The 23,148-nt window shown below is 44.1% G+C and overlaps 2 protein-coding genes and 1 long non-coding RNA gene across 12 annotated transcripts in view; all 3 read left to right on the forward strand.

Annotated features, from left to right (window-relative positions):
• The first annotated feature begins 1,724 nt into the window (after positions 1-1,724).
• LOC135533584 (cell death-inducing p53-target protein 1 homolog) lies at positions 1,725-10,389 on the forward strand. 7 transcript variants are annotated; one of them, XM_064960881.1, is made up of 7 exons: positions 1,728-1,808; positions 4,498-4,609; positions 7,496-7,620; positions 8,515-8,616; positions 8,704-8,743; positions 9,479-9,629; positions 9,745-10,389. In XM_064960881.1, exons 2-7 carry the CDS (start codon positions 4,554-4,556, stop codon positions 9,778-9,780), a joined length of 510 nt encoding a protein of 169 aa, XP_064816953.1. In that variant the 5' UTR covers positions 1,728-1,808; positions 4,498-4,553; the 3' UTR covers positions 9,781-10,389. The 7 variants fall into 7 exon arrangements, with proteins under 7 accessions (XP_064816959.1, XP_064816977.1, XP_064816966.1 ...); XM_064960887.1 differs by lacking the exon at positions 4,498-4,609 and having other exon boundaries at positions 1,725-1,808; XM_064960875.1 differs by lacking the exon at positions 8,704-8,743.
• Positions 10,390-10,967: 578 nt separating this feature from the next.
• LOC135533653 (uncharacterized) lies at positions 10,968-12,179 on the forward strand. The gene is made up of 3 exons (XR_010454568.1): positions 10,968-11,159; positions 11,608-11,667; positions 12,164-12,179. It is a non-coding gene; the product is annotated as an uncharacterized LOC135533653 (long non-coding RNA).
• Positions 12,180-14,594: 2,415 nt separating this feature from the next.
• The window catches only part of LOC135533628 (lipopolysaccharide-induced tumor necrosis factor-alpha factor homolog), a 29,198-nt gene continuing 20,644 nt past the window's right edge, over positions 14,595-23,148 (forward strand). Inside the window, exons 1-4 of one of the 4 annotated variants that reach the window (XM_064960924.1) lie at positions 14,602-14,792; positions 20,814-20,942; positions 21,317-21,391; positions 21,973-22,123. In XM_064960924.1, coding sequence (XP_064816996.1) covers positions 20,819-20,942; positions 21,317-21,391; positions 21,973-22,123 — 350 coding nt within the window. In that variant the 5' untranslated portion in view covers positions 14,602-14,792; positions 20,814-20,818. Of the gene's footprint in view, positions 14,793-20,813; positions 20,943-21,316; positions 21,392-21,972; positions 22,124-23,148 lie in introns of all 4 variants that reach the window. The other 3 variants (XM_064960941.1, XM_064960919.1, XM_064960932.1) reach the window with 3 other exon arrangements.

The following is a 23,148-nucleotide window of genomic DNA, read 5'->3' on the forward strand; positions in this document are numbered from 1 at the left end:
TTCAATGTTGCATATTTTTTGGTACCCTTCCCCAGATCTGTGCCTCGACACAATCCTGTCTCGGAGCTCTACGGACAATTCCTTCATCCTCATGGCTTGGTTTCTGCTGTGACATGCACTGTCAACTGTGAAACCTTATTTAGACAGGTGTGTGCCTTTCCAAACCATGTCCAATCAATTGAATTTACCACAGGTGAACTCCAAGTTGTAGAAACATTTCAAAGATGATCAATGGAAACAGGATGCACCTGAGCTCAATTTAGAGTAAATTTCATAGCAAAGGGTCTGAATACTTATGTAAATAAGGTATTTCTGTTTTGTAAACATTTTTAAGAACCTGTTTTTGCTTTGTCATTATGGGGTATTGTGATGTCATTATGGGGTATTGTGATGTCATTATGGGGTATTGTGATGTCATTATGTTGTATTGTGTGTAGATTTTAGAGGATTTTTTATTTATTTAATCCATTTTAGAATAAGGCTTCTTCACCTGCAGGATCGTCTGAGACCAGCCACCCAAACAGCTGATGAAACTGAGGAGTATTTCTGTCTGTAGTAAAGCCCTTTTGTGGGGGAACAAACCATTCTGATTGGCTGGGCCTGGCTCCCAAGTGGGTGGGCCTATGCTCTTCCAGGCCCGTCTATGGCTGCGCCCCTGCCCAGTCATATGAAGTCCATAGATTAGAGCCTAATACATTTATTTCAATTGACTGATTTCCTGTAACTCAGTAAAACTGTTGAAATGGTTGCATGTTACGTTTATATTTTTGTTCAGTATACATTCTCAGGTAACAACAAATGGTGGATGGGTGAACACACACACAGACACACTTTTCTAAAATGTATTCACCTGAAAATAGGCCTATGTTAGGTGTTCTAATGACCTTTAACACCAATGGATCAATGTTAGTAAAGAAATGACTGTCTGGTCTGCATTACGTTCTAATAGTCTAACTGAAGGTTACTCATCTCAACAACAACCACAGCAATGTTGATAACCGAGAACAATAACACATTAACGTTTAACACTGTGATTTACCACAGCCACTATTTCCCTTCTCTCTCTCTCTCTCTCTCTCTCTCTCTCTCTCTCTCTCTCTCTCTCTCTCTCTCACACACACACAGCATATTCACACCCCTCCACCTCTTCACTTTAAAACCCTTTAGTGAGTCAGAGGTCTCTGGTCTATTGATGGGAATCAGTGTCTTCAGGCCTGTGTCCCAACTGACACCATGTCCCCTAGATACAGGAGTGCACTACTTTGGACCAGCACTCATTGTCATTTGTGAAACGCCCCCTGGTGGAATACGTTGTTACCTCATCTGCCTCACTCCTCCCCTCTGTGTGTGTCGTTCTCACTCTCTGTCCTACATGGTTCACTTTCTCACTGTCTGTCTGGAGTAGCAGCTCTGATCTTTAGCTCCACACAGTCGTCTCCTCCAGGACTCCAGTCCACAGTACCTCGTCTCCTCCAGGACTCCAGTCCACAGTACCTCGTCTCCTCCAGGACCCCAGCCCACAGTACCTTGTCTCCTCCAGGGCTCCAGCCCACAGTACCTCGTCTCCTCCAGGACTCCAGTCCACAGTACCTCGTCTCCTCCAGGACTCCAGGCCACAGGACCTCGTCTCCTCCAGGACCCCAGCCCACAGTACCTCGTCTCCTCCAGGACTCCAGTCCACAGTACCTCGTCTCCTCCAGGACTCCAGTCCACAGTACCTCGTCTCCTCCAGGACTCCAGTCCACAGTACCTCGTCTCCTCCAGGACTCCAGGCCACAGTACCTCGTCTCCTCCAGGACCCCAAAAAGGTAAGGGGCTGTTGCTCTGCTCGTGGCTGGGAAAGGGTGCTCTGAGTTGGGGGGTTTCAGAGTGCTTCTTTGGAGGATATAATAAAATATGAAAGAGTTGTGTGTCTGACAAGGAATATCTGTTTGTTTTGTGTGTGTTGCTACGTGAGAATGAAAAGACTTGTTAGAAGAGGGGTGTTTTTAAATCGGTTTAGAGAAAACACAGCACCAGTCACCCTACCTTCTAACACAGACATCTCTGTTAGATGTGTACACACAGACAGCTCTGTTAGATGTGTACACACAGACAGCTCTGTTAGATGTGTACACACAGACAGCGTTGTTAGATGTGTACACACAGACAGCGTTGTTAGATGTGTACACACAGACAGCGCTGTTAGATGTGTACACACAGACAGCGCTGTTAGATGTGTACACACAGACAGCGTTGTTAGATGTGTACACACAGACAGCGCTGTTAGATGTGTACACACAGACAGCTCTGTTAGATGTGTACACACAGACAGCTCTGTTAGATGTGTACACAGACAGCGCTGTTAGATGTGTACACACAGACAGCTCTGTTAGATGTGTACACACAGACAGCGCTGTTAGATGTGTACAAACAGACAGCGCTGTTAGATGTGTACACACAGACAGCGCTGTTAGATGTGTACACACAGACAGCGCTGTTAGATGTGTACACACAGACAGCGCTGTTAGATGTGTACACACAGACAGCGCTGTTAGATGTAGACAGTGGCAAACTGTACTTCACACATCAGTGAATTTGATAGCTAACGAAATCATGATATAATTTCTAGGGAAAAGTCCAGCTGTTATGTGGGATGTTGGATTAAGGAAATGAAAATGAATCCTTGTGAAAATGTTTAACTGACTAGGGTGTGTGAGTTATGGTTCCTGCCCTTGGTAAATGGGTATAGTAAAGGTCAGGTTTGGGGTCAATGCGAATTGAGATCCTTCAGTTCAGGAAGTAATCTGAAAAAATCTATATTCAATGACTTCTCAATAAATGGAAGAGGAGAAGCTACTTATTTAAAAAGTTCCTGAATTGGGTGTCTTTAATTCTAATTAACCTACTGTTGACCAGGGCCCATAGGGTAGTGTACTACTGTTGACCAGGGCCCATAGGGTAGTGTACTACTGTTGACCAGGGCCCTTAGGGTAGTGTACTACTGTTGACCAGGGACCTTAGGGTAGTGTACTACTGTCGACCAGGGCCCTTAGGGTAGTATACTGTTGACCAGGGCCCTTAGGGTAGTGTACTACTGTTGACCAGGGACCTTAGGGTAGTGTACTACTGTCGACCAGGGCCCATAGGGTAGTGGACTACTGTCGACCAGGGCCCATAGGGTAGTGTACTACTGTTGACCAGGGCCCATAGGGTAGTGGACTACTGTTGACCAGGGCCCATAGGGTAGTGGACTACTGTTGAACAGGGCCCATAGGGTGGTGGACTACTGTCGACCAGGGCCCATAGGGTAGTGTACTGCCTCCGAGCGGTCAGGTAGGTTGTTTGGAGTGTTTATCCGAGTGGATAAAAATAATACAATTATGCCCCCACTTCAATTATGCCCCCCCCCCAGTTGCGCCCCTGGTTTTAACAGTGATCAAGTAGACTACTATTTGATCATAATGTAGGACTACCAGAGGGGCCGACCATCAAAACAATGGAGAAAATGCATCCCATAATATTTTAACATGGGAATAGCTGTTCTATCATTCAGCCCACAGTAGCAGCCAATGTGTGGTGTTCAATGTAGGCTACATTCCATGAGACTTTTGGAAAAAACACATTCAGGACTTGACATGAAGCTGTTTATCCACTTGTCCTTCAGACAAGGAAGCGACTGAAAATGTTGTTGAGTTGTTTGATGCAAGAAACCATTTTATTCCCATGCCATTATTACAGAAAATCTGACAAATACAACACTGCCCCTTTAACACAAAAAAGCTCTTTCCCTGAATCACTTTTCAAAGAAGTCTAGAAATGCACACGTGTTGTGTCTTGTAGGAAGCAACCACTCCCCCATTGCTGACTCAAACGTATCTATAACTGGGCTAATAACTCACCAACGAGCAAAGGATATGAACAAATGTGCACAGGTGGCTACATGCATCTCTCACTTTGATCTCAAAACAAGCTCATCTACTCACGACCGCTGATTCTGTAAAGACAGGCACGTTCAAACAGTCTTGCCAACTCCCCAATAAGGAAAGTAGCTATTGGCTGTCCTAAAAGTCGCTAGAAGTCGCTAAATGACTATTGGCTGTCCTAAAAGTCGCTAGAAATTGCTAAATGACTATTGGCTGTCCTAAAAGTCGCTAGAAATCGCTAAATGACGTCTTTGCATAATTGGCCATGTAATTGTGATGGACGCTGTAGGAGAGAGAGGAATAAAGTTGTGAGAGAGACAAAAAGCAAGTTAAAAAAACACCCTAAATATGTTTAGAACCACTAATGAACTTTCTTCTGTCGATTCTTGTTTTTTTTAATGTCACAATTCCAACCCTCCTCCGTTTTCCGGGCTTGGGACCGGCAAAAGTGAACCAAAAGACTCTGGTGGAGTTACTAAGTTTTTTGTTTATTTGTTTATTTTTTTGTTATTTAGTTTATTTCATTTAAGATGGAGGCCACTGTGTTCTTGGGGACCTTCAATGCTGCATATTTTTTGGTACCCTTCCCCAGATCTGTGCCTCAACACAATCCTGTCTCGGCGCTCTACGGACAATTCCTTCGTCCTCATGGCTTGGTTTCTGCTGCGACATGCACTGTCAACTGTGAAACCTTATTCAGACAGGTGTGTGCCTTTCCAAACCATGTCCAATCAATTGAATTTACCACAGGTGAACTCCAAGTTGTAGAAACATTTCAAAGATGATCAATGGAAACAGGATGCACCTGAGCTCAATTTAGAGTAAATTTCATAGCAAAGGGTCTGAATACTTATGTAAATAAGGTATTTCTGTTTTGTAAACATTTTTAAGAACCTGTTTTTGCTTTGTCATTATGGGGTATTGTGATGTCATTATGGGGTATTGAGATGTCATTATGTTGTATTGTGTGTAGATTTTAGAGAATTTTTATTTATTTAATCCATTTTAGAATAAGGCTGTAACTTAAATAAATGTGGAAAAAGTCAAGGGGTTTGAATACTTCCCGAATGCACTGTATGTATAGCGCTGTAGTATAATCTATGAATTTCCTTATAATCGTTTGTTTTTAACGACTGACCTGGTTACTGTAAGTAAAGGTTATTGATGAGCCTGAGGTTAGAATGAATCAGGAGGTTAGAAAGTGTATTTATTTATTGAACCAGGAAGTCCTATTGGGATCAGAAGACCTGTTTCCCAAAGGAATGATCAATGATGTATAGATGATGAGATGTAATATAGCTGATCCCACGCCAGGACAGCGGAGTCAATCACCACCTTCCGGAGACACCTGAAACCCCACCTCTTCAAGGAATACCTAGGATAGGATAAAGTAATCCTTCTCACCCCCCCCCCCCCTTAAATGATTTAGATGCACTATTGTAAAGTGGCTGTTCCACTGGATGTCAGAAGGTGAATTCACCAATTTGTAAGTCGCTCTGGATAAGAGCGTCTGCTAAATGACTTAAATGTAAAAATGTAAATGTAATCCCAGATGACATACTGCACTGTGTATTATAGCTGATTCCAGATGACATACTGCACTGTGTATTATAGCTCATTCCAGATGACATACTGCACTGTGTATTATAGCTGATTCCAGATGACATACTGCACTGTGTATTATAGCTGATTCCAGATGACATACTGCACTGTGTATTATAGCTGATTCCAGATGACATACTGCACTGTGTATTATAGCTGATTCCAGATGACATACTGCACTGTGTATTATAGCTGATTCCAGATGACATACTGCACTGTGTATTATAGCTGATTCCAGATGACATACTGCACTGTGTATTATAGCTGATTCCAGATGACATACTGCACTGTGTATTATAGCTGATTCCAGATGACATACTGCACTGTGTATTATAGCTGATTCCAGATGACATACTGCACTGTGCATTATAGCTGATTCCAGATGACATACTGCACTGTGTATTATAGCTGATTCCAGATGACATACTGCACTGTGTATTATAGCTGATTCCAGATGACATACTGCACTGTGTATTATAGCTGATTCCAGATGACATACTGCACTGTGTATTATAGCTGATTCCAGATGACATACTGCACTGTGTATTATAGCTGATTCCAGATGACATACTGCACTGTGTATTATAGCTGATTCCAGATGACATACTGCACTGTGTATTATAGCTGATTCCAGATGACATACTGCACTGTGTATTATAGCTGATTCCAGATGACATACTGCACTGTGTATTATAGCTGATTCCAGATGACATACTGCACTGTGTTTGCCTGTGACTGACTAGTGTCTCAACACTATCTGAGGGGTCCATAATATGGCTTGGAACCTTTTACTGCAGTGTGTGATTTTTGGTAGTCTTTAACAAATCTACTTTGAAACCAAAGTATACACCTCACACACATGGTTATGGGCTTATAAAAAGAAGACACCTGTACCATGTCAGGTATAGAGTTGAAATGTATTCAGTTTTGAGTTTGCATCCCAATATTACACTTTATAAACATTGCAGAATACTGAAACATAACAAAACTGTTTGACATAGAAACACTGGATTTTTGTTGCAAAAAAAAGAAGAAAAAAACGTTACAGATTATAGAATTATGTAAAATATGAAAAACATTCCACCCATGAGGTCACAGAGGGCGCTTCTGGACATTGACTGCAGGAAAGGGCCATGAGGTCACAGAGGGCGCTTCTGGACATTGACTGCAGGAATGGGCCATGAGGTCACAGAGGGCACTTCTGGACATTAACTGCAGGAAAGGGCCATGAGGTCACAGAGGGCACTTCTGGACATTGACTGCAGGAAAGGGCCATGAGGTCACAGAGGGCACTTCTGGACATTGACTGCAGGAAAGGGCCATGAGGTCACAGAGGACGCTTCTGGACATTGACTGCAGGAAAGGGCCATGAGGTCACAGAGGGCACTTCTGAACATTGACTGCAGGAAAGGGCCATGAGGTCACAGAGGGCACTTCTGAACATTGACTGCAGGAAAGGGCCATGAGGTCACAGAGGGCGCTTCTGGACATTGACTGCAGGAAAGGGCTGCCTCTGTATATTGTATTGTCAACTGATGTGTCATTGTGGATTGACACTTAAAAGTTTTCTTTCTAACTCTAACTGTTAATCATTCACCAGTAACATAGACCAGGGTTAGAGTTATTCTGATAGATTTAGTGGGTGTGTGGCATTCATTAGTTGTGGTGTTGTTATAGGCTTGTACTATTCAGAGGCTACAGGCCATGTCTTTGTCCAATGAAATGTCACCAATCTAGTTATTTGTCCTAAAGAAATGTCACCAAACCTGCCAGGTTGAATACAGGGAAGTGTGTCAATGTTATAGGCAACAGCTTGAACAAGGTGTGTGTGTGTCTGTGTGTGAAATAAGATAGGTGAGAGAGATAGGGGGGAGAGAAGGTGGGGGCAGAGACATGTGTTTTCTAAATGTGTTATTTTCATAAGGTGTGCTCAATGTGTTTGTGCTCACTGTCTTCCTCTCTCTCTCTCTCAACCCCACCCCAGACAGTATGGAGAAGAGCCAGTATGGACCACCGCAGGACGTGTTGGCTCCCCCCTATCCCGGCTTCCCAGCGGGCAACCAGGGAAGTGGGGGGGGAACAGCCTACCCCCCCCAGCCTGGCTTCCAGGGAGGTAAGATATCAGATCTACACTGATACTCTTCGGGACAGTTAAAGCCTACACTCATAGAAAATGACGTGATGTGGAGAACTTGAAAGGGTTCTACGGCTATCCCCATAGGAGACGCCTCTGAAGAGCTTTTCAGACCAGGACCAGGTATCATCTGTGTTCAAGAAACCAGACCTTATTCTTTATGTATTATGTATATTAAACATTTTCCTGGACAGTAACTCACTTCAAAGTGTTTTCATTAAGCATTTTGGAAGTGTGTGTTATGATAGCCATAGATGTCATGAACATCATTGTTAAGGGCTGGCCAACCACTCTGTATCTCTGGGTTTGTGTTCCCATAATGCTGGCCAACCACTCTGTATCCCTGGGTTTGTGTTCCCATAATGCTGGCCAACCACTCTGTATCCCTGGGTTTGTGTTCCCATAATGCTGGCCAACCACTCTGTATCCCTGGGTTTGTGTTCCCATAATGCTGGCCAACCACTCTGTATCCCTGGGTTTGTGTTCCCATAATGCTGGCCAACCACTCTGTATCCCTGGGTTTGTGTTCCCATAATGCTGGCCAACCACTCTGTATCCTTGGGTTTGTGTTCCCATAATGCTGGCCAACCACTCTGTATCTTTGAGTTTGTGTTCCCATAACGCTAGCCAACCACTCTGTATCTTTGGGTTTGTGTTCCCATAACGCTGGCCAACCACTCTGTATCCCTGTGTTTGTGTTCCCATAATGCTGGCCAACCACTCTGTATCTTTGGGTTTGTGTTCCCATAACGCTGGCCAACCACTCTGTATCCCTGGGTTTGTGTTCCCATAACGCTGGCCAACCACTCTGTATCCCTGGGTTTGTGATAAATGACAGTGTATTGATGTATTTATTTATCCCTTATTTATCAGGTCCCCAACCCAGCATGTACCCACCACCTCCCCAACCCAGCATGTACCCAACACCTCTCCAATACGGCACGGACATGGCACAACCTACAAATGCCCCCGGCAGTGAGTCACAGACACACGCACACTGAAGAAAACTCCTAACTCTCTGACCAAACTACCTAAATCGGTTCCTTATTTTATCATTCACAGTACACCGTGGAAAACGAGAACCAAATAGTGGTCACACAAGGTATTGGCTGGATATCCTGGCCATAGCAACACCCATCCTTAGCAACCCTTCTAATCCTCTACCCTCTGTGGGGGTGGGAAATATAGAACAATGAACCCAATTTTTGGCGGTTCTAATTGGTTCTATCCCGTCTATCCAATTATATTGAGTTCTATCCAGTTCTGACCAGTATTTTCTTCTCCCTACAGTAACCTGGGTGGTGGGGATTCTTTCTAGTCCTGTCCAATTCTATGAAGTTATATCCTGTTCTGACCAGTTCTATCTGGTTCTAACCGGTATTCTCCTCCCTCTGCAGTAACCCAGGTGGTGGTTCTGTCCTGTTCTATCTGGTTCTAACCAGTATTCTCATCTACAGTAACCCAGGTGGTGGTTCTGTCCTGTTCTATCTGGTTCTAACCAGTATTCTCCTCCCTCTACAGTAACCCAGGTGGTGGTTCTGACCAGTTCTATCTGGTTCCAACCAGTATTCTCCTCCCTCTGCAGTAACCCAGGTGGTGGTTCTGTCCTGTTCTATCTGGTTCTAACCAGTATTCTCATCTACAGTAACCCAGGTGGTGGTTCTGACCTGTTCTATCTGGTTCTAACCAGTATTCTCCTCCCTCTGCAGTAACCCGGGTGATGGTTCTGACCAGTTCTATCTGGTTCTAACCAGTATTCTCCTCTCCCTCCAGTAACCCAGGTGGTGGTTCTGACCAGTTCTATCTGGTTCTAACCAGTATTCTCCTCTCCCTACAGTAACCCAGGTGGTGGTGATACAGCAGCCGCTGCTAAGAGACGTACCCGGCCAGATGACGTGTCCCTACTGTCAGGTCCTGGTTCTGACAGAGGCCACACACACCCCTGGACTGGCCGCCTGGCTTGTCTTTGGAGTCCTCTGCTGCTTCATGTGAGTTATAGAAGCACACACCATATGCAGACATGTGGCAAACATTATTTTTTCTCTCAAACACACATACACTGCAGAGATGGATACACACACTGAATCCCTTCTCTCTCTCTAGGTGCTGGCCATGCTCTTGGATTCCATTCTGCGTTGACTCCTGTAAGGATGTAGAACACCGATGCCCCAACTGCAGGAGAGTGATCTACATCCACAAACGCGAATAGACCAAGATGAGACGCATGCCACGAAGTGATCCACATGTGACTAGACCAAGATGAGAAACCTGCCACAAACGGATCCACAACTAGCCCTGGCCCACAGACACTGCTGCCACAAAGCGATCTATACTTTTATGAATCCATTCCAATACACCACTATACAACTAGTCTACAACTCTACACCACTATACAACTAGTCTACACCACTATACAACTCTACACCACTAGTCTACACCACTAGTAGGTCAAGAACGCTTTTAGTACCGGAGTAATGGTGACTCATATTTCCAACCTTAACACACACGCTTGTGAACAATAGTCTGCCTGTGGCTGAGATGACTACTGGAGGACCAGCGTAACATTGACTAGTGTCAGTGTGTAACAAGCTAAGGCCACTTCTAGCAGACTTTTTACACTGATTGTAATGTATGTATTCTTTCATTCTGTGAATCTTCATGTTAGACGGAAAGTAGGATTCTATTTGCATTGATTGGTTGTTGGGTTTTTTAAAGGGACAGTTCACAGTTGAAACAATAAAAAGCTGAACCCTGCCTCTGTTTTTGTAAAAAGCTGTGGGATGGGTCTGGAGAAGTGTAACTGCTCTAAGACAGAGCTATGCATGCACTGACTGACCATCCAAAATTATGTCTTTATCAATGTTTTGGGCTATACAGCGTATGTTCACATTTACAAACATTGGAGCAAAACAAGCGGATATTTTGGGTTCTGATGGGGTACAACAGTTGAACTAAACTCATAAGGCAGAATAAGTTATATTCTTCAAGATCCGAAAAATGGATGCGTTAACTGCTGATTGCCCCTTTAACTGATTAACAATAATTGTTTTAATAAAGTCAATAATGACTTTGACTTTTGAGATGATAGTGGCCCTTGTTTCCAGAAACACACACACATACATTCAATATGTCTTTCTAAAAATGTATTCACCTGAAAAAGGCCTGTGTTTGGTGTGTTAACTCTCTAGTTTTCCCAAACACCAATGGACCAATGTTAGTAAAGTAATGACTACCTAGTCTGCATTACGTTCTAATAGTCTAACTGTAGATTTATCATCATGATGATACTGTTTCATGTTTGATGCTCTGTCTGCTCGCCCCCCCCCACACACACACACATCACACGCTCCCCACACACACGCTCTGTCTGCTCGCCCCCACACACACACACTATGTCTCTCTCTCTCTCTCTCGCTCTGTCTGTCTCTCTCGGTGCTTCAGTTTCGTTGTCTCTTCAGGGAGTTGCAGTTCTCATCTGTAGCTCCACAGTACCTCGTCTCCTCCAGAGCTCCAGACAGGTAAGGGACTGTCGTTCTGTTTGTGGCTGGTATAGGGTGTTCTGAGCTGGGTAAAGGTGGGCTGGGAAAAGGTGGGCTGGGATAGGGTGTTCTGAGCTGGGTTAAGGTGTTCTGGGCTGGGATAGAGTGTTCTGAGCTGGGATAGGGTGTTCTGAGCTGGGTAAAGGTGGGCTGGGATAGGGTGTTCTGAGCTGGGATAGGGTGTTCTGAGCTGGGATAGGGTGTTCTGAGCTGTCCATACCTTATTTGAGAGGTGAGGATTTTTTGTATGGAGGTCAATGAGAGAGTGTCTCACCTGATCTTGATTTTTTATTAATTTATTTTTTAACAACTCCTCCCGACAGCACCACTCCACCAGCCCCCGGCAGCTGAAGAGATATTTCACTGGAGATTCAATAGTGATATTTATTGGTGGATTTATTCATTGACATTTATCTCTTATTATCAGTTCTCCAACCAGACATGAACCAACCACCTCCCCAGACACAACCTACAATCACCCCTGGTGGTGAGTCATGCAAACACACACACACACACACACACACACACACACACACACACACACACACACACACACACACACACACACACACACACACACACACACACACTGAAGTAAACCCGTAACTGATGCACCAAAACTAACTAAATCGGTTCCTCATTTTGTTATTCACAGTTCCCCATGTGGAAAACCAGAGAACAGTTGTTGGTGGCAGGATATTCTGACGTAAGCAACACCTGGCCTTAGCAACCCCTCTGACATGATATGAGGTCGTCGGGGTGCTAGTACCTCATCCTCTACCCCACATCTCTGAGGAGGTGTGACATAGAGATCAAACAACAGAAACAGTTAACTGTAGTTCAAATTCAATCCACGATTAAAATGGTAATCTCCCATAGAAATATAATATCATTCTAGATCTGTGATAACTCCATCCAAAGAGGTTCTATCCTGTTCTGACCAGTTCTATCTGGTTCTAACCAGTATTCTCCTTCCTCTGCAGTAACCCAGGTGGTGGTTCTGACCAGTTCTATCTGGTTCTAACCAGTATTCTCCTCCCTCTGCAGTAACCCAGGTGGTGGTTCTGACCAGTTCTATCTGGTTCTAACCAGTATTCTACTTCCTCTGCAGTAACCCAGGTGGTGGTTCTGACCAGTTCTATCTGGTTCTAACCAGTATTCTACTTCCTCTGCAGTAACCCAGGTGGTGGTTCTGACCTGTTCTATCTGGTTCTAACCAGTATTCTCCTCTCCCTCCAGTAACCCAGGTGGTGGTGATGCAGCAGCCGCTGCTAAGAGACGTACCCGGCCAGATGATGTGTCCCCACTGTCAGGTCCCGGTTCTGACAGAGACCACACACGCCACTGGACTGCTCAGAGCAGGTTAGAGCACACTACTTAACTGTTAATGGAGAATATATTGAACCATTTACCCATTTAATAACCAGATATTTGTTGCACAACAGAACTGCTGCTGCCAGCATGCCCACAAGCGAGCCACGTGGTAGTTTACCGCGTGCAAGTGTACACAGGCCATAACAAATATCATGTTAATTTTATATAAATGACAACGCGACACATAGCTTTTGTTTCTTATATCCCATACGTAACTGTATTGCAGAAATACAGTTTGACATTAGCTATCATTGTTTATGTTGCGTGCACGCTTCATAGTTTACGTGGTAACAGCCATTGTTATAATTTAACCATTATCATTCTCAAGTAAATAGTCACAGTTCAAAGTAATGTCTTGTTTACGTCTATTCCTCAGAAGTGATGGATGCCACGGTGTGCTGATAAAGGAGGTCCGACCTGAATCCCAGGGTTAAAATACTGTTCCGGAACGGCGTTGGGAAATGCCCACCCTCTGTTCACCCCAGTGGAACTCTTTTTCCCTTTGACGAGTTTAAAAGAGCGAAATACAGTTATACATTGATATTGTTTACTGTTGATAAAATAATGCTTATATTTAACGTTATCATTATTGTAGAAATGTAAAACTTGATGGTTTGCAGACTTGCCTTGGAGCTGGCCACTCCCCTTATAATGGAACGTCACATCAGCGAGTTGATTTTTGGACGTTCTGTTCCTGCACGTTATAGCGTAGTTCTTTTTAACGTTAATACTTTATAGGACAGTTAGTTTTTCAAGTCATTTAGCCCATGGTATATTTTAAAGCACTTTGGTTTATTTGCTTGTCGTATTTTGTATCATCCAAGTTTTGATAAATAAACCCCCTTATTGTTTAATTGTGACGCTCACTTGATTTGATTGACAGCCTGACTCAGCGTTCTCTTCAACAGAGCTGCTCCTGATCAACTCCACCTCCTGCGGTACACAACCATCACCTTATTTTCACATTGGTTTCTAGTGAAATAACGTTAATTTTAACGTTAATTTCTCCACCATAAGCCACCTCCAACATTGTTTTAGACAATATGGCAGAATGTTGAATAACCACACCAGACCAGGACCTCCACATCTGGGTTCTTCACCTGCAGGATCGTCTGAGACCAGACAGCTGATGAAATTGAGGACTATTTCTGTCTGTAATAAAGCCCTTTTGTGGGGGAACAAACCATTCTGATTGGCTGGGCCTGGCTCCCAAGTGGGTGGGCCTATGCTCTTCCAGGCCCGTCTATGGCTGCGCCCCTGCCCAGTCATATGAAGTCCATAGATTAGAGCCTAATACATTTATTTCAATTGACTGATTTCCTGTAACTCAGTAAAACTGTTGAAATGGTTGCATGTTACATTTATATTTTTGTTCAGTATACATTCTCAGGTAACAACAAATGGTGGATGGGTGAACACACACAGACACACTTTTCTAAAATGTATTCACCTGAAAATAGGCCTATGTTAGGTGTTCTAATGACCTTTAACACCAATGGACCAATGTTAGTAAAGAAATGACTGTCTGGTCTGCATTACGTTCTAATAGTCTAACTGAGGATGAGTCATAGTGATAATAGGCTACTCATGCATGGTTAATGTTCTCTGCTGGCTACTAGGTCTTCTGTCTTCTCACGAACAAACGTATTTTCCAACCACAACGTTGTTTATCGAGAACTATAAACACCTTAACTCACCACAGCCACAACTTCCCCTCAAAACACACACACACGAACACAGCATATTCACACCCCTCCACCTCTTCACTTTAAAACCCTATAGTGAGTCTGAGGTCTCTGGTCTATTGATGGGAATCAGTGTCTTCAGGCCTGTGTCCCAAATGACACCATGTTCCCTAGATACAGGAGTGCACTACTTTTGACCAGGACTCAATGTCATTTGTGAAATACCCCTGGTGTGAGTGGAATTTCCTGCTTCTTTTTATACTGGGATTCGTCGTCACACAGTGATGATGTAATTACACTGGAACTAGTGATTGACCAACGGGTGGAGTTATTTTCCATCGGGCTTGTGTTCACTATTCAGCCACTTCAGATAACGTTGTTACCTCATCTGCCTCACTCCTCCCCTCTGTGTGTGTCGTTCTCACTCTCTTTCCTACCTGGTTCACTTTCTCACTGTCTCAAGGGAGTAGCAGCTCTGATCTTTAGCTCCACACAGTCGTCTCCTCCAGGACTCCAGGCCACAGGACCTCGTCTCCTCCAGGACCCCAAAAAGGTAAGGGGCTGTTGCTCTGCTCGTGGCTGGGAAAGGGTGCTCTGAGTTGGGGGGTTTCAGAGTGCTTCTTTGGAGGATATAATAAAATATGAAAGAGTTGTGTGTCTGACGAGGAATATCTGTTTGTTTTGTGTGTGTTGCTCCATGAGAAAGAAAAGACTTGTTAGAAGAGGGGTGTTTTAAATCGGGTTAGAGAAAACACAGCACCAGTCACCTTCTAACTCTGTCTTGGTGCCTAATGTTTGACAGCTCTGTTAGACGTGTACACACAGACATCTCTGTTAGACGTGTACACACAGACATCTCTGTTAGACGTGTACACACAGACATCTCTGTTAGACGTGTACACTCAGACATCTCTGTTAGACGTGTACACTCAGACATCTCTGTTAGACGTGTACACTCAGACATCTCTGTTAGACGTGTACACTCAGACATCTCTGTTAGACGTGTACACTCAGACATCTCTGTTAGACGTGTACACTCAGACATCTCTGTTAGACGTGTACACTCAGACATCTCTGTTAGACGTGTACACTCAGACATCTCTGTTAGACGTGTACACTCAGACATCTCTGTTAGACGTGTACACTCAGACATCTCTGTTAGACGTGTACACTCAGACATCTCTGTTAGACGTGTACACTCAGACATCTCTGTTAGACGTGTACACTCAGACATCTCTGTTAGACGTGTACACTCAGACATCTCTGTTAGACGTGTACACACAGACAGCTCTGTTAGACGTGTACACACAGACAGCTCTGTTAGACGTGTACACACAGACATCTCTGTTAGACGTGTACACACAGACAGCGCTGTTAGACGTGTACACACAGACAGCGCTGTTAGACGTGTACACACAGACAGCGCTGTTAGACGTGTACACACAGACAGCGCTGTTAGATGTGTACACACAGACAGCGTGGAAAACTGTACTTCACACATCAGTGAATTTGATAGCTAACCAAACCATGATATAATTTATGGGGAAATGTCCAGCTGTTCTGTGGGATGTTGGATTAAGGAAATGAAAATAAGTCCTTGTGTAAATGTTTAACTGACTAGGGTGTGTGAGTTATGGTTCCTGCCCTTGGTAAATGGGTATAGTAAAGGTCAGGTTTGGGGTCAATGCGAATTGAGATCCTTCAGTTCAGGAAGTAATCTGAAAAACATCTATATTAATTTACTTCTCAATAGATGGAAGAGTAGAAGATACTAATTTAAAAAGTTGTAACATTTTGCATTTAAAATTCAAAACACTTCCTGAAATGGGTGTCTTTAATTCTATTTAACCCACTGTTGACCAGGGCCCATAGGGTAGTGTACTACTGTTGACCAGGGCCCATAGGGTAGTGGACTACTGTTGACCAGGGCCCATAGGGTAGTGGACTACTGTTGACCAGGGCCCATAGGGTAGTGGACTACTGTTGACCAGGGCCCATAGGGTAGTGGACTACTGTTGACCAGGGCCCATAGGGTAGTGGACTACTGTTGACCAGGGCCCATAGGGTAGTGGACTACTGTTGACCAGGGCCCATAGGGTAGTGGAATACTGTTGACCAGGGCCCATAGGGTAGTGTACTGCTGTTGACCAGGGCCCATAGGGTAGTGGACTACTGTTGACCAGGGCCCATAGGGTAGTGGACTACTGTTGACCAGGGCCCATAGGGTAGTGTACTACTGTTGACCTGGGCCCATAGGGTAGTGTACTACTGTTGACCAGGGCCCATAGGGTAGTGGACTACTGTTGACCAGGGCCCATAGGGTAGTGGACTACTGTTGACCAGGGCCCATAGGGTAGTGGACTACTGTTGACCAGGGCCCATAGGGTAGTGGACTACTGTTGACCAGGGCCCATAGGGTAGTGGACTACTGTTGACCAGGGCCCATAGGGTAGTGGACTACTGTTGACCAGGGCCCACAGGGTAGTGGACTACTGTTGACCAGGGCCCATAGGACTCCGGTTAAAAGTAGTGAACGACAGTATATTGGGAATAGGCTGCTCCCTCAAAAAATGTCATCACTGAGCAAATTTCAGGTCTGCTGAGCGTAAATTTCAACATTCTGTGCAACTTCTGGCGCACGTTTACTGTGACCACTGAGGCTGTACCCACTTTAAGTTAGTTTTAACCAGGGGCGCAACTTTACTGGGGACATGTCCCCCCACATTCTGAAATTCCATTAAGTCCCCCCCAGTTTTATCATTGAAATGTGATACAAAACGAGGCAACGGTGTGCGTTAGGACCATGCGGACGCCTCCGAGCGGTCAGGTAGGTTGTTTGGAGTGTTTATCCGAGTGGATAAAAATAATACAATTATGTCCCCCCACTTCTAAAACCAAAGTTGCGCCCCTGGTTTTAACAGTGATCAAGTAGACTACTATTTGATCATAATGTAGGACTATCAGAGGGGCCTACCATCAAAAACAATGGGTAAAATGCATCCCATAATATTTTAACATGGAAATAGCTGTTCTATCATTCAGCCTACAGTAGCAGTCAATGTGTGGTGTTCAATGTAGGCTACATTCCATGAGACGTTTGAAAAACACATTCAGGGCTTGACATGAACCTGTTTATCCACTTGTCCTTCAGACAAGGAGGTGACTGAAAATGTTGTTGAGTTGTTTGATGCAAGAAACCATTTTATTCCCATACCATTATTACAGAAAATCTGACAAATACAACACTGTCCCTTTAACACAAAAAAGCTCTTTACCTGAATCACTTTTCAAAGACGTCTCGAAACGCACACGTGTTGTGTCTTGTAGGAAGCAAACACTCCTCCATTGAGGATTACAACTGATCTATAACTGGGCTAATAACTCACCAACGAGCAAAAAATATGATCTCAAAACAGCTCATCTCACGACCGCTGATTCTGTAAAGACAGTCACGTGCAACCTGAATGGCACATATATGGTAGTGGTTTATTTGCATATAGGCCTACTGCAGCTCTGATTGGTTATGGCGCACCGGTCTGTTTAGACTAGAGTATGTGCCTGTCAATGCAATATAATCCTACCCTGTTGAGTTCTGTCTACAACAAAGTCTCTCGAATAGTTGGTTTTGTTTCGGTATGTTGCATTGAAAGTAGCTAATAATTGCGTTGATTCGATCACAATTCCCACAGTAAAGGGTTGATAGTGGTAACTAACGGGGGAAACTAGAAAGTTGAGTGAGGTTCAATCTCGTGCTTCTCTGCGCAGGCTGATTTTTCTTCTGCAACAGCAGCAGCTCCCCGCAAAACACACACACACTAAACAACTCTACCTCACTTCCTCATGATCCCGTGGAACAAAATCCAACAGATAAGCCTCCGTTACAACTTCATAACAACACCATCATCAACTACATGATGCTGTATAACATTTACGCATAGACTTTGTCCCCAATGGCAGCCTGGTTCATATTTAGTGCCCTGCTTTTGACCAGGGCCCACATGGGAAATAGTGTGTCATTTGGGATGAACTCATACAGAGCATTCAGAACCCTTGACTTTTTCCAAATGTTGTTACATTACCGCCCTATTCTTAAATGGATTAAATCGTTTTCCCCTCATCAATCTGCACGTAATACCCCAAAATGACAAATCAAAAATAGTTTTTTTTTTTTAGAAATGTTAGCTAATGTATAAAAACAAAAACAAAGGAACATATCACATTTACATAAGTATTCAGAGCCTTGACTCAGGACTTTGTTGAAGCACCTTTGGCAGCGATTACAGCCTCGGTCTTCTCGGGTTTGACGCTATGAGTTTAGCACACCTGTATTCCTCTCTGCAGATCCTCTAAAACTCTGTCCGGTTGGATGGGGAGTGTCGCTGCACAGCTATTTTCAGGTCTCACCACAGATGTTCGATTGGGTTCAAGTCTGGGCCACTCGAGGACATTCAGAGTCTTGTCCCGAAGCCACTCCTGCGTTGTCTTGACTGTGTGCTTAGGGTCGTTGTCCTGTTGGAAGGTGAACCTTCACCCCAGTCTGAGTTCCTGAGCGCTCTGTATCAGGTTTTCATCAAGGATCTCTCTGTACTTTGCTCCATTAATCTTTGCCTCGCTGCCGCTGAAAACCGTAGGGATGGTGCCAGGTTTCCTCCAGACGTGACGCTTGGCATTCAGGCCAAAGAGTTCAATCTTGGTTTCATCAGTCCAGAGAATCTTGTTTCTGATGGTCTGAGTCCTTTAGGTGCCTTTTGGTAAACTCCAAGCGGGCTGTCATGTGCATTTCACTGAATGCTTCCATCTGGCCACTCTACCATAAAGGCCTGATTCGTGGAGTGCTGCAGAGATGGTTGTCCTTCTAGAAGGTTCTCCCATCTCCACAGAGGAACTCTAGAGCTCTGTCAGAGGGACCATCTGGTTCTTCTTCACCTCCCTGACCAAGGCCCTTTTCCCCTGATTGCTCAGTTTGGCCGGGCAGCCAGCTCTAGGAAGAGTCTTGATGGTTCTAATCTTCTTCTATTTAAGAATGATGGAGGCCTCTGTGTTCTTGATGACCTTCAATGCTGCAGACATTTTTTTGATACACTTCCCCAGATCTGTGCCTCGACACAATTCTGTCTCGGAGCTCTACGAACAATTCCTTCGACCTCATGGCTTGGTTTTTGCTGTGACATGCACTGTCAGGTGTGTGCCTTTCCAAATCATGTCCCCAGATGACATACTGCACTGTGTATTATAGCTGATTCCAGATGACATACTGTACTGTGTATTATAGCCGATTCCAGATGACATACTGCACTGTGTATTATAGCTGATTCCAGATGACATACTGCACTGTGTATTATAGCTGATTCCAGATGACATACTGCACTGTGTATTATAGCTGATTCCAGATGACATACTGTACTGTGTATTATAGCTGATTCCAGATGACATACTGTACTGTGTATTATAGCTGATTCCAGATGACATACTGTACTGTGTATTATAGCTGATTCCAGATGACATACTGCACTGTGTATTATAGCTGATTCCAGATGAGATACTGCACTGTGTATTATAGCTGATTCCAGATGACATACTGCACTGTGTATTATAGCTGATTCCAGATGACATACTGCACTGTGTATTATAGCTGATTCCAGATGACATACTGCACTGTGTATTATAGCTGATTCCAGATGACATACTGCACTGTGTATTATAGCTGATTCCAGATGACATACTGCACTGTGTATTATAGCTGATTCCAGATGACATACTGCACTGTGTATTATAGCTGATTCCAGATGACATACTGTACTGTGTATTATAGCTGATTCCAGATGACATACTGCACTGTGTATTATAGCTGATTCCAGATGACATACTGCACTGTGTATTATAGCTGATTCCAGATGACATACTGTACTGTGTATTATAGCTGATTCCAGATGACATACTGCACTGTGTATTATAGCTGATTCCAGATGACATACTGTACTGTGTATTATAGCTGATTCCAGATGACATACTGCACTGTGTATTATAGCTGATTCCAGATGACATACTGTACTGTGTATTATAGCTGATTCCAGATGACATACTGCACTGTGTATTATAGCTGATTCCAGATGACATACTGCACTGTGTATTATAGCTGATTCCAGATGACATACTGCACTGTGTATTATAGCTGATTCCAGATGACATACTGCACTGTGTATTATAGCTGATTCCAGATGACATACTGCACTGTGTATTATAGCTGATTCCAGATGACATACTGCACTGTGTATTATAGCTGATTCCAGATGACATACTGCACTGTGTATTATAGCTGATTCCAGATGACATACTGCACTGTGTATTATAGCTGATTCCAGATGACATACTGTACTGTGTATTATAGCTGATTCCAGATGACATACTGCACTGTGTATTATAGCTGATTCCAGATGACATACTGCACTGTGTATTATAGGGGGCAGAGACATATGTTTTCTCAATGTAATATTTTCATAAGGTGTGCTCACTGTGTTTGTGCTCACTTTCTTCCTCTCTCTCTCTCTCTCTCTCTCTCTCAAACCCACCCCAGACAGTATGGAGAAGAGCCAGTATGGACCCCCCCAGGACTTGTCTGCTCCCCCCTACCCCGGCCCCCCGGCAGGCTACCAGGGAAGTGGTGGGGGAACAGTCTACCCCCCTCAGCCTGGCTTCCAGGGAGGTAAGAGATCAGATCTACACTGATACTCTTAGGGACAGTTTAAGCTTACACTCTTAGAAAATAAGGTGCTATCTAGAACCTTCATGTAACCTGAAAGGGTTCTTCTTGGAACCTAAAGGGTTCTTCCTAGAACCGAAAAGGGTTCTTCTTGGAACCTAAAAGGGTTCTTCCTGGAACCGAAAAGGGTGCTCCTATGGGGACAGCCGATGTGTGTGTCACAATAGCTATAGATGTCATGAACATCATTGTTAAGGGCTGGCCAACCACTCTGTATCCCTGGGTTTGTGTTCCCATAATGCTGGCCAACCACTCTGTATCCCTGGGTTTGTGATAAATTACACGGTGTATTGATGTATTTATCCCTTATTGATCAGGTCCCCAACCCGGCATGTACCCACCACCTCCCCAATACGGCACGGGCATGGCACAACCTACAAACGCCCCCAGCGGTAAGTCACACACACACACACTGAAAAAACTCCAAACTGTCGGACCAAAACTACCTCAATCGGTTCCTCATTTTAGTATTCACAGTACCCAGTGAAAAACGAGAACCAAGTTGTACACACACAAGGTATTGGCTGGACGCCCTGGCCCTAGCAACACCCAGCCTTAGCAACCCCTCGAATCCTCTTCCTCTGTAGGGGTTTGAAATATAGAACTAACAACAAGCGACACAATGTTTTGGGGGCCTAAGTTGTTCTATCCTGTTCTATCTAGCTCTGTCTGGTTCTGTCCAGTTCTATCCCATTCTATTGAGTTCTATCCAGTTCTGACCAGTATTTTCTTCTCCCTACAGTAACCCGGGTGGTGGGGATTCTTTCTAGTCCTGTCCAATTCTATGAAGTTATATCCAGTTCTGACCAGTTCTATCTGGTTCTAACCAGTATTCTCATCTACAGTAACCCAGGTGGTGGTTCTGTCCTGTTCTATCTGGTTCTAACCAGTATTCTCCTCCCTCTGCAGTAACCCAGGTGGTGGTTCTGACCAGTTCTATCTGGTCCTAACCAGTATTCTCCTCTCCCTACAGTAACCCAGGTGGTGGTGATGCAGCAGCCGCTGCTAAGAGACGTACCCGGCCAGATGATGTGTCCCCACTGTCAGGTCCCGGTTCTGACAGAGACCACACACGCCACTGGACTGCTCACCTGGCTCATCTGTGGAGCCCTCGGCTTCTTCCTGTAAGTTGTACACACACACGCACGCACGCACACACACACACACACACACACACACACACACACACACACACACACACACACACACACACACACACACACACACACACACACATGCAGACATGTGGCACACGTTTTTTTTATCTCTCTCTCACAAACACACATACACTGTACAGATGGATACACACACTGATTCCCTTCTCTCTCTCTCTCTCTCTCTCTCTACCCCATCTCTCTCTCTCTCTCTCTCTCTCTCTCTCTCTCTCGCTCTACCCCATCTCTCAATTCAATTCACTTCAAGGGCTTTATTGGCATGGGAAACATGTGTTAACATTGCCAAAGCAAGTAAGGTAGATAATATATAAAGTGAATATATAAAGTGAAATAAACAATACAAACTAACAGTAAACATCACACATACAGAAGTTTCAAAACAATAAAGACATTACAAATGTCATATTATATATATACAGTGTTGTAACAATGTACAAATGGTAAAGGACACAAGATAAAATAAATAAGCATAGATATGGGTTGTATTTACAATGGTGTGTGTTCTTCACTGGTTGCCCTTTTCTCGTGGCAACAGGTCACAAATCTTGCTGCTCTGATGGCACACTGTGGAATTTCACCCAGTAGATATGGGAGTTTTTCAAAATTGGATTTGTTTTCGAATTCTTTGTGGATCTGTGTAATCTGAGGGAATACGTCCCTCTAATACGGTCATACATTGGGCAGGAGGTTAGGAAGTGCAGCTCAGTTTCCACCTCATTTTGTGGGCAGTGAGCACACTCTCTTGAGAGCCATGTCTGCCTACGGCGGCCTTTCTCAATAGCAAGGCTATGCTCGCTGAGTCTGTACATAGTCAAAGCTTTCCTTAATTTTGGGTCAGTCACAGTGGTCAGGTATTCCGCCGCTGTGTACTCTCCGTGTAGGGCCAAATAGCATTCTAGTTTGCTCTGTTTTTTTGTTAATTCTTTCCAATGTGTCAAGTAATTATCTTTTTGTTTTCTCATGATTTGGTTGGG

Source organism: Oncorhynchus masou, chromosome 5, assembly GCF_036934945.1.
Source record: "Oncorhynchus masou masou isolate Uvic2021 chromosome 5, UVic_Omas_1.1, whole genome shotgun sequence".
In the NCBI taxonomy this organism is placed as follows: domain Eukaryota; kingdom Metazoa; phylum Chordata; class Actinopteri; order Salmoniformes; family Salmonidae; genus Oncorhynchus; species Oncorhynchus masou.

Excerpts from the sequence above, each read along its gene's own strand:
- LOC135533584 (XM_064960875.1), top strand. The coding sequence starts at position 4,554 with ATGGCTTGGTTTCTGCTGCGACATGCACTGTCAACTGTGAAACCTTAT. Across the intron at positions 8,617-9,478 it reads ACCTACAAATGCCCCCGGCA|TAACCCAGGTGGTGGTGATA; the intron begins GTGAGTCACAGA and ends CTCTCCCTACAG. Across the intron at positions 9,630-9,744 it reads GGAGTCCTCTGCTGCTTCAT|GTGCTGGCCATGCTCTTGGA; the intron begins GTGAGTTATAGA and ends CTCTCTCTCTAG.